The sequence below is a fragment of the Lissotriton helveticus genome, chromosome 3_1, assembly GCF_964261635.1.
Source record: "Lissotriton helveticus chromosome 3_1, aLisHel1.1, whole genome shotgun sequence".
Classification (NCBI taxonomy): domain Eukaryota; kingdom Metazoa; phylum Chordata; class Amphibia; order Caudata; family Salamandridae; genus Lissotriton; species Lissotriton helveticus.
In genome coordinates this window covers 1,404,716,741-1,404,729,021 of record NC_136061.1, presented here as the reverse complement: position 1 = coordinate 1,404,729,021, position 12,281 = coordinate 1,404,716,741, and the positions used below count along the sequence as shown (strand labels likewise).

The 12,281-nt window shown below is 43.1% G+C and overlaps 1 protein-coding gene across 1 annotated transcript in view; it reads left to right on the top strand.

Annotated features, from left to right (window-relative positions):
* Positions 1-12,281, top strand: part of MUC13 (mucin 13, cell surface associated) — a 774,931-nt gene that overhangs the window by 503,842 nt on the left and 258,808 nt on the right. The window contains exon 9 of the mRNA XM_078682060.1: positions 8,313-8,470. Coding sequence (XP_078538186.1) covers positions 8,313-8,470 — 158 coding nt within the window. The remainder of the gene's footprint in view (positions 1-8,312; positions 8,471-12,281) is intronic.

The following is a 12,281-nucleotide window of genomic DNA, read 5'->3' as shown; positions in this document are numbered from 1 at the left end:
CCTGCGTTTAGCAAAGTCTAAACCCACTGACTGCCTGAAATGCAGCCAGCTTTGCAAAAGCTGTTAAACCCACCCATGTACATACGGTCTGCTAGATCAGGCAAAATCTGCTGACACTGCCCTCGCTTCCTCCTTTATAACTTGCACATATTTCTTGTTACCCACCCATGTACATACGGTCTGCTAGATCAGGCAAAATCTGCTGACACTGCCCTCGCTTCCTCCTTTATAACTTGCACATATTTCTTGTTCGACCTCTTCCCCAGAATTTTACGCTCTGGTTTCCTGTTACTGATTCTTTGATTTGCAGCCACTAAACGCTCTCACTAGATATCGGCGCTATACATATTACTTCTTATTGCTACATGCCACCTAACTTAACACACACTAATGCACGCCGACCCCTGTGACAATCAGGGTCGGCTTTATGGTGGTGCCACCAGAGCAGCCGCACCTTGCGCTCAGCCAGGGGGAGGCCGTTGCTGGGGTGGGCGTTATGTTGGGCAACAATCTATAGGGCATATTATCAAGGGTGTTATCTCAGCTTTTTAGCCAAGAAAGCGGAGATAAAATTATCTCCCTGTTACCTAGCTGTCGCTAACACCAGTTAGCGACAGCTAGTAGGGGATAGCGACCATCTTGGGCCCCACTTTGCATGTCAGTGATATTTATCACTAATGACATGCAAAGTGGGCGTGCCAAGATGTTAACGACTGGAAATAGTCGCTAACATCACTATCTCCTATTACCAACTTATGGAGATATTCGCGCTAAGCGCAAATATCTCCAAAAGCTAAGCCCTGCCCTGAGCAGTAAAACATGGCTTGGCAGTTCGGGCTGGACTGTTCCCACAAGGCACAGGGTCAGACTGATTTGCATAAAGAATGGTGATGGATTAAACCCAGATCAGTTGACTGGGGGTGAGTGTTTGATTTGTTCAAACGCTCCGTCCATCATCCCCTTTTGTATCGCTTTGTTCGCCCTAAGTGTGGCAGGGTATGCTCAGACGCGAGTCCCTTGTTCACTTGGCCACTGGATTCAAGATAGCCTGGCTGATGAGGATTATGAATCTGAAACCGGTCCCAGGATGCTTGTTTCCGGTCCAGGGAAAACATGGCTTGGCAGTTCGGGCTGGACTGTTCCCACAAGGCACAGGGTCAGACTGATTTGCATATAGCCATGTCTGAACTGGCGTGGCTGAGTGAACTAAAGAATGGTGATGGATTAAACCCAGATCAGTTGACTGGGGGTGAGTGTTTGATTTGTTCAAATGCTCCGTCCATCATCCCCTTTTGTATCGCTGAGCAGTTCTTAGCCATGTTATCCAATAGGAGGTGGATAACATGGCTAAGAGCATTCGCTCGGTAATGCATGAATATCGCTGACTTTTCAGCGATATTCATGATTGCGGCCGATTTTTATCGCATTTGCGATAAACCTTGGTAATACCAAGGTTTATTTGCGATAAAAATCGCCGCAGCTCAGCGGTAAATTTTTGTCTCTAACCAAGCAATAGCGATAATTATCGCTATTGCTTGGTAATATGCCCCTATAGGTTTAAAAGCACCTGCTGAAGGGTTACTTTTGTGTCTAATTATCTATAGCAGTTCTAAGGGAGCAGCATTTATGGGAGGTTTTTCTGTCCCCTACCACCCTGAAACTGGTTGATACAGTGTTAATCCGTCTGTTATGCTGTCTGGGCTGCCACCAAATGGGTTCTGTCCTGGTGTCATCTGCCCACCTCAGACAACAAGCATTCAACTCCCCATAATTCAACACCTCAGACAACAAGCATTCAACTCCCCATAATTCAACACAGTGCCACACAATTCAACAACACACATTTCAGCACCATACAGTTCCACATCATGCAACATAATTACACTTCACATAAATCATACCACTCAACAGTACATAATTCAACTACACCTATTTACACGCTACTCACTACCACATAAATACACCCCATATAAACGCACTCTATACCACATAACACCAATTCACATAAATATACTCCACCCCATGCCGCATCATTCCACTCAACATGCCATTCATCAACACACTGTTCCATGCCGCATTATTCAACTCTACATAATTTCTACACTAAACCACATAATTCCAAAACAGAAATCCAATACACATCAAATATATCCAATTCACAACACATAATTAAACATCGTACCACAAAATTCAACAGCACACCACATAATTAAACTTCAATAGAAAACACTCCACAACACAAAATACCATTCCAAATAATTACACTGCATGACACACACTCCCACTCCACATAATTCCAATATACTCAAAAACACATACTTACTATCCACATAATACCACTGCACACCGTGCCACACAATTCCACTACACAAATCTACTCCACACCACGCAATTACGTGCCACACAAATACCTTAACCAGTGCTTTAAATGGGCCGGCACTCACCGGTACTGAGTACCGGCACTTTTTCCTTTTCACCCCTTGAGTACCGGCACTTTTCCTAAAAGGGAAGAGAGTACCGGTACTCATGGAACCTGACTTCTACATAGGCAGCGCTCATTTCATCCCTCAACCTTTAACGAGCACTGTAGGGAATTAATCAGGGGAGCACTTGTCACCCAGCGTGAGCTGCTTTGAAATTCATCAGGGCGGGTGTGTGTCTGCAAAGTGGTTATCTTTTCCATTGATCTTTCACGGGGCTGAGAGGGGGGTACAATCAAATGGGTGGCGATGGGCCTCACTGTTCTAGATAGAATCGTGGACAGGACAGAACAAAAGAGCGTTTGCTAATGCTTTCACTATCTCCACACATCTGAATTGCCTACCACGCATGCGAATTGCCTACTTGCCTGCTGCTACTTTCCTTGTTTTTCTGTTGTTGAAAATATTAGTTATCACTGACCAGCAGTGTCTCATTTAAAAGTGGGTTTATGTTTATGCTCCAAAGGACCCACATGTTAAAGCACCGCACACCGAGTTCACTACCTGGTGTGCTCACGTTAAAAGAGGTAACTGTCGCTTTCTATGTGGACAAAGTGACGCTCTTCACAACCTCATGAATGGAGTGGGTGGGGTGAGAGCACTGATGGAAGAGCAGCATAGAAGAGTCTTAAATAGGCATTCATCTCGAGTTTTTTTCCACAGCAGCCATTTCAAGAAGCAGGCAGATTTTAAAGATTCCCAAATATGTTGCATATTTTTCCCGTGTTGTGCTTGCAGTGATAAACTAAAAAAATGAAATTCATTCTGTTGTCCTGAGGGGTGGTTACTAAATGGAGAGAGTTGCACTTAACGTCGATATAGTGTGGGTTTAAAGCATATTTGAGGGGTGCAGAATGAATGCTATTTGGAGCACTGCGTTCACGTTGGCATGTTTTCTGCAGAGCGCATCCTTTCAACAAACTATTTGACTCGAGGAGATAGCTTAGGGAGGGTACATACATGGCTCTTCTGCGCGTCAATATAAAGCCAAACCCTTAAATGCTTGAACAGTTTCCCCTCTTTTATCATGTGACATTCCCCCCAAAAAAGTGTGTATTCCCTTTTTGAAGGTAAAATGTGAAAGACGATGCCACAGACAGACCCAATATTCACTTTAATCGTATCATCAAAAAGAACTTGTTTTAGTTGCCCCGTGGTTTTGTAATTTGATCCTCGATTGCAGCAGTAATGCCAGCAGCTTGGCCCCTACGGCAATGTCTAGGACATTTTAAAAGTCCAGAGTCACGTCGCAGTGCAGCCAGTCTGTTGGCTTCATTTGAACAGTGGCCCTTGATCAGCAATTTCTGATGGCACAGCTGCTGCTTCTCCCCTCTCCTCACAAGCACAGTGTGAAAATAATGCGGTGCCCGAGCCTCACTTTTAAGGACACTGTGGTTCACAAGCCTTTATAAACCCTTCCCTCTGACTCGTCCCCTCCACATCCCTTTTGCTCATCCCAAGCCTCCTCCTACTGCTATGACCTCCAAAAAAAGTCTACATCCTTCCCTCTTCTATCCCTCCACTATTCTTTTCGATCCAAGTAATAGACTAACATGCCCAGTCATATTTCACTAAACAAATCTATTATAGGTTCCAGAGTAGCGTGCTACTCGCCAAGAAAGCGCTTCAATACCCCATCAGGGGTAACAAGCACGATATAAATACAAACCTTTTTCCCTCGTCTATCCCTCCGCTATCCTTCTCAATCCAAATAACTGACTAACATATATCTACCACTCACATTATTTTCATATTTCAATATACTAATTTAACACTAATCCATTATGGGTTACGGAGTAGGGTGCTACTCACTGAAAAAGTGATTTGTCGCCTCATCAGGGGTAGTATGCGCCACATAAATGCAATTACAATACAATACAATACTTGCATGTGTAAATAAAAAGGATCTTGTTACCAAACTCGCTGATCCTTATTTTATCGACCTTGTCAGTCCGGTGAAAAATGTGAAATGCTCTTTAAACAGGAATGTTTGCAGCCAGTGTTAAACTACCTGTACCTACATGCCACATGGATGTACATGGCGGCATTTTTATCAGAAGCCAATAAATGTGTTGCATGGCCAGGTATGTGCGTGTTCTGCACACTCATTGGTTGCAATTTATTGCACACTGTAATCAAAAGCCAAAAGCAGGAAAACATAAATTTTTGTACAAGTTACGTGGTACAAGCACAGAAAACATTTAATTTGTAATACACCCCATCTCCTAACCAGGACTTCCCGTCATTGGCCATGTTTTGATTCAGAAAGACCATCTTGCCATGTATAATGTGATTTGAAAGCCTGTTCTTTTCTTTTTAATATGTATTTCATCCACAAATGCAAGAATGCATTTGGCATTTAGTATAGTAAGTATATGAGGCATATAATATCAATTATTAGCTGAATTAACACACCTGGGATCATGGTGTGTATTTTTATTACAAACAGGGCAGCCAGATCAGTCCAGTAGATACTTCATTCTTTCTGATATCCTGTCTGTAGCATGTTTACTCCTTCCACCACTCCTTTTCAATCACATAAAATGGAATGTTGAAAGGTGAGCCACCAGCAGCAATAAAGCTAGTGTCTGTCTGTGTGTCAGCATTTCTCATCCAGTAGCAAGGGGAGAGAGAGAGAATATGCTGCTCACTAAAGTTATACACAGTATGTCTTTTCGAAAGCAACTCTGGTTTCCAGGTTTGAAAGAAACACCCACTAGTAGCGAGAATGAAAATAGTTCCAGGTTAATTCCAAGCTTTTTGCAGGTGCTTATTCACCATTCGTAAGAACCAGAAAGCTAAGGCATCATAGGTAACAATATAGTGGATAACTCTGGAGGTTAATTCACTTGCTAGAAAGATCTGTGTACATTCTAACCAAGGGTTTAACTTACCATAAAAGTGCATAGAGGATCAATGTGCCTGCTGGAAAGCACAGCATGCAACATGTAAGTCACAGATTCGTTTTTTTATGTAGATAGCTTAGTTGATTACTGTTTTTGTTCCATAGAGCCTTGTTTACCTGCAGGTCAAAAGTTAACATCCTTGTAATGTAGCTCAGTGAGTTATGACCCTGCAGCAAAGCCCTGCCTGCAAACAAGAAGGCATATATTTAAAACCTTGCTGTTTTTCCTCAATCTTTTCTTATTTTAAGGATGCTAAAAAAGGCTACTATGTGTAGTAATAAACACTTATTAGTAAGTGCCATATATATAGTTATTAGTGAGGTAACTAATGGACAGATATATCTGATATTCTAACAATGCATGCAGATTTTGTGCCTACAACCATGGCAAAGTCAAAAAGCTAACTCCGCCCCTTGTTCCACCTTAGCCCCTCCCAGAACTCCGCCCACTGTGCCTTTTGGTGAGTACCTGCCCTTATTTTTTTCCATTTTAAGCACTGACTTTAACTAACTATCCAATCCAAACCACATAATTCCAATACACATCACATAACTCCAGAACACATAACTAGGAAAAAATTACATTTACAACACTTATAACTCTAACTTTCCTTTTTTTAACACCCAAACACACAGATCTGGAGCTTAGCTCCTACCTCTGTTTTTTTCATCAGCAAAAGGAAAAGCTGTCCACACAGTTCCATTCCACACAATTCAACTCCACACATTTCCAATCCACACCACAAAATTCGACACCAAACATAATACTCAACAACACAATTACACAACACACCACACACTTCCACATCATGCTACAAAATTTAATAGCACACCTCATAATTAAACTACACTACATACCTCTCCACAACACAAAATACCATTCCATATAATTACACACCATAACACACAATCCCACTCCACATAATTCCAATACACTCAATACCACATAATTTCACAGTGCACCATGCCACTCAATTCCACCCCACAAATCCACACCACACAATTCCACGCCATGCAATTCCAAAACTAACTAATCCATTACAACTCACATAATTCCACAAGATACCACATACATACACTCCATAACACTTACGTCAAAAACATTACCATTTACAATGGCAATAGCTCTAATTTGAACAAATGCGAGACCTATTGCATTTCCAATGCTTGTTAATGTTGCTAGGGGGGCTGCTGTGCCCCTGTGCCCACCCGGGATGCATCACATCATTTTTTATGTTGAGGAGTACAGGGTAAGCCCAAAGCCCTTCAGCCCTGCCGGAACCCATACTGGGTGCAGCGGGTGCTGCATTTCTCCCACCCATCATGGCCCTCTTATCTTCCTGCTCCTGCTTGACGGGAGCAATTCTGTGTTTCCCTGGCTGCAGAAGCGTGGCCAGGGAGAAACGTATTTCCTCCCACCAAGCAGGAGCAGCTTTCTGGGCCCGTCAGGTAGGAAGACATAAGACTCCCCTTCCTGTGCTCTCACAAGCTACTAAACAGAATTACGTCAAATCACAAAAAAAAGCTTTTTGACTCAAGATCTTGCTTTTTGACAAATTTGGTTTAATTTATGTCAGTTATTTTGGCTGTAGCTGTTTCTAATTTTCCTATGACCCGCTATGACGGATCACACTAAACCTTTCCAGAAATCAGTTGAGGTGGAAAACGTTTTTTGAAATGTTCTGTGAAGATTCATCAGTCGCAGAGTTATTAGCAAATCAAAAAATGCTTTTCCCATTGAAACGTCATCCTAACTATATCTATCCAGAGGCAACTGCAACTGGGTGATATACAGTGGCATAGCTAGTCTTGTGGCCGCCTGTGGTGGTCCCTTTTTTGCCACCTTGCGGCGGCCCCATTATAGAGAGGGGGGAGGGAGGGTGCAATTGCCGCCCCGAGACGGCAGGTGGTGTGAGTGGGAGGAGGTCAGCGCCCCCAAAACTCGTGCTGCCCTTGTCGGACCGCCCCCCCGCTCCCCTTGCTACGCTACTGGTGATGTATGTGTGGAATATATATGTTTGTATATAAGCGTGTGTGTTTGTATATATGCAGAGCATCAAGTCTCATGGTTATAGTGCACTGTTTATTGTATATTCATGATATGGGTAATTTTATTCAACTGCTTGCACATGAAATTACACAGTATTTTATTCAATGTGTAGCAGTGGAACAACTTCTAATTAGTAATTATTATTATTATTATTATTATTATTATTTATTTTTGTAGAGCGCGTAGTCACCAAGAGGTATCCCAGCGCTGGTAGACCCTGTCTCCTAAGTGCGAAAGGCCGGGGGGGGGAGATAAGAAAAGGGGGGGGGGGAGATAAAAAGGGGCAGAATAGTCAGGAATGTGGCAAGAGTGACTCATTGGGGAAAAAGATAAGTTTTAAGCAGCTTCCTAAAACGGAGATATTGCGGTTCTAGTCGCAGGTCATGGGGAAGCAGGTTCCAGAGACGTGCAGTGTGGACCGCGAAACGTCTTCCTCCAGAGCGGGCTTTCTTGTGCTGTGTTTGTTGAATTAAAAGTACTTTCTTTATTTTATTGCTTGCATCTTTCAACTTGATAGGGAAACAATTCTTTTTTTACCGCACAAGGAAGCTCTTGCCTGCAAAAAATGTTATTGAATCAATTTGTTATATATTTGGATGAGGGGCTAGGAAGTGCGTTTAGGAGCACTTGTGTAGGGACATATATATTTAAAGTAGAAATGTTAGCAATTTATATTTCAAGTAAATGTTACATAAGTGTTTTATATGTTTTCATATGCTACCTTACACAGCTGCATTTTATAGTTGCAGATGGTGTTCTGTGTTATTCTAAATAATTATGTATGGGTCCAAAGCATACATGTAGAAAAGAAGTTTTAATACTTTGAGTATGATTGGATCCATGCTTCCATTTTTAATAGTTGTGAACTGTATTTCAGACGATCTTCCAACAGCAAACGTTTCCGGAAAGCTGCATCTGATACTGTGATAGAAGTAAATAATATATTCCTGATAAATACCACCATTACAGAGGATAACGTGGATAAAGCTATACAAACATCTCTAATGGCAGATCCCTTAGTTTCCAATTATACAAGTAAGAAAAAAGTTTATATTAACATATTTATGCAATCATGCGGAATTGAAATAAATGTTTTTGCTATTTAATCCCATCGTCCTTCCTTGTATTTCATGAGAAATTGTTTGATTATATTGATGTATTTCAGGGAAAAATCTAAAATAAACAAAATGTCCTTCATATTTCCAAATGTTATCATGCTACCAGTTCAAAATGCTGACCTGTGGGTTAGGACTAATCTTGAGTAAAACGGTTGTAAAAAAAGAGTACAACAGAATAAGCACTTTTGGTTTAATGTGCACGTGGTTAAAATGTAGTTGTAATCATAATTGTATTTATTTAGTGCTTACTAAGACTGACGAGGCATTGAACCGCTTTATGGCGAGTAGCACGATACTCCAGGAACCCAAGGTTAGTGATTAAACCAGTGACATTGTTGGTTATTGGGATTAGGCATGTGTTCTCAAGAGAGAAAACACATACATGCAGTGCAGTGTCTTTGTGATAGATTCAAATGAATACCAGTTAGATGTGGTCATTAATGGGAACTATGGTTGGTGAAATAGGTAAACTGGTGGAGCTTAGATATTGTTAGTTTTCAGTGATAGGGTTTTTTAACCCATTTGCTGCTGCCGTCGGCCAACGGCTGTCCCGAGCACTACCTCGGTAGTGCTGCGCACATCCTTTGGCCGACGCGTCCCCGCCCGCTTAATAGAACTTTCCGCTCTGGCGCAGAACGTTCTAAGCAGCAAACAGGTTAAGGAGTGGTCGTGATCTATGAAATGATGTGTGAGCCATTTGCAGAATTGCGATATGACAAGTAAAGGCAGACAGGGGGAGGTTACTCTGAAGAAAGAAAGGAGTAGATTCATTGGAAGTAAGTCAAAATCAATTTTTCCTGCAGAGTTTTACAAGTATGCTGGGACAAGCCTTTCTGGGAAAGCCAGCAATCTGGAGATCTAAGCTGGACAAAAAAACAAAGCAATTTATAGTGTTCCATGTCCCGAGCTTGAGCATGAGAGACCAAGTGTTCAGATCCTTTAAACATTAGGAACTCAAGCGTGCGGTATGCCAAGGTTAGACAGATTTTTCAAACATAAAATAGAGTATCCTAACTTTGGTACTGGGTCTGTATGCTGCATAGGGAAAGTGATGTAGGAAAAGAAAGTTTAATTTAATGATCCTTACTCACTATTGTGTATTAAAGATTGTTTCACTAACTCACTAAAAAGGAGTTATTTGACACTGGCTGAGAGCATCTCGAAATGCATGTTCTAATTTGTACCTTGTTTGTAACCTAATCCCATTCTATATTGTTTCTTTGGTACAGCAGGGCAACCACAGGTACGAAAGGTACCTAGTGCTAACATCCATGTATATGTTGTGTGTGTTTATGTATGACCCTGTGCAGTGGCGGCTCCTCCATAGGGGCGTGGGGTCATCGCCCCACTGCTTTCCTGCAGTGCGAGAGGCAGAACCATAAAATGGTAAAACTACCATTTTATGTTTCTGCTTCTCGCACTGCGAGAAACCAAAAGTGCCTGGTTGTGGGTGGGTGGATGGACGGTCCTGCTCGAGGGCAGGGGGGAGTGGCTTGCCCACTATTGTGGGCCCTGGCAGCTTTGGTCGGCCTGGGGCCGACCAAAGCAGTAATGCGCACTCTCCCTTTTCTCTATTTAGGCTGCATTCAGCCTACATAGAGAAAAGGGCCTCCCGTTAGGCGCCCGGCTGTGGCTCTGTGCGCCTGCACCGCACCAATCACAACACATTGCAGCGTTGTGATTGGCGGAGGGTAGGGAGGCTGCCAGTGGGTGGCTTTCCTGAGGAGAGCCGAGAGCAGCAGGAAAATGCAGGACTGCGGGAGTCAGGCAGAGCTGACGTGGCACAGTGAGTTTCTCTATGCTACTCTCACAAGGAGCCCGTGAGCGCTCGCTCCCTTTCTCTAATGTTAGGTACACATTCCGGCACTCAAGGTGAGGATCACAACCACAGATGGAAGTGTGACTGGGAAACATACAACCGGGCTCCGTCCTTGTCCACTCGGAGCCCCTGACTAGACTAATGCTCCACATGTCCTAACGGGTCATTCTCTGGCACTTTATAATCTACTGTAATGGTGATTGTTGGCGAAAGGAGAACGTCACACTATTCAATCGTTTTACAGAAATAATGTGCAATTCAAATGTGTCATTTTGCAAAGCACATCCTGCAACCTTAGGGAGTCATTTGCATAAGCGCTGTGCACTGTTGGTAAAATTATCAGCATGAACTAGGACACATCATGTGCATGTTACCAAAACAACTGTCATGCAGTCCAAATGAAAAAAACCATTAACAGACGCCCACTAACTGAATTTTTGTCAATGCCTTCAATGCAATGTATGTAAGGGGAGAATCGTGTAATAATAATATACATTTCGATGTTAGAAATGGCTTTGCTCTAAACTATGTTGACCAATAGCGTGACTTATTTTAAACTACTGCAGGGTTAAATTTTAATGATAACAGGCCCTTCCGTTTGCTGTATATTTTAGAATGTATGAACGTGAGCAATGAATTGGGAGTATGGGGTGTCGCTCCTGTCGGACCTGGTGCAAGGGCCTCCCCCCTTCCGTCGCCTTTCTGGTGTGATGCAGCATCAATCACCCCTTTATCAATTCAACTTGACACGTCTGTCTAGACTTAAATCAGGCAGACAGTAAAATCAGCCCCGCTCGCACCTCTCATTGACTGATTGCCTTTCGAGACCAGCTAGCTTCCCTCAGAGGAGGCTTTTTGTTCACATTTTCGGTGCACCCCCAAACTCCCAGCTATGGAGGGAAGTGCAGAGCCGTCACCGCGTGACCTTTGCCTGATCCCCTCCCTGCCTGCTCCAATTTCTTCACTCTGGGCCTTGCAATAATATTAGTTCTAGTGTGGGAAAATATTAGAATTGAGATCCGGGGAGATATTTGCAGACTTGAAGTTTTTTCTTTACTACGCGCTGACATTTAGTGCAAACATGGTGAGGGAAACAGTCTCTCCGGGTATCTAACAATGGGCACCCCATCTGCTCCCCCCTCTCACTCGCTCGACTCCCCCATCCCTCTCTCCTTTTCCTCTCCATCTTTTTGTCCTCTTCCTATGTCTTCCTCTCTCCCTTTAACCACCCGCTCGAGTCATTATGGCTCATCTTTCTTTTTATTCCACTACTTAACATATCTGCGTCATCTCCATTCCTTCATCCTTTTCGCATCGTGTTCTAGTATACCACATCTTTCTTAATTTTCTTCACCTTCTCTCTGACTGTCCCACTATTATCACATTCCTTTATTCTCGCATGCTCTCTCTCACTCTGCCACCTTCTCTTCCCAAAGCACACATTGTTCATTCTTCTCTACACCTCTCTTCACACTCTAAAGACCCGGAATGTACTTGAAAATGCACCATTCTGCCGCTCTTTTTTCAAAATGTTCTCCGGGAGGGAACCCCCCCGAATCTCTCTTGATACATTCGGGGTCGCTCGCTACACTAGCTCGCCACAGTGCGCTGCCTGCAACTTTTACACCTTACCACTTTCAAATGTAACCAGCCGCCACTGACCGTGTGTGATACATGCATTATCTGTGATAATGAAGCAAAGTAAGGGAGCTCTGTGTATTCCATTTTAGAAGCCCCAGGTCTGTTCATGTGCAAACAGTGGGGTTGCGGTTGTTTTCCCAGGTGGTGGAAGTGTATTGCTAACATTCATAAAGCAGGTGAGAGGAGACCTAGACAGTAAAGTGGGTACAGATGAGACAGTCCGTAGGACCACTTGGTGGCTGCTGCTGCTGACTGTGCTTGCTTACTG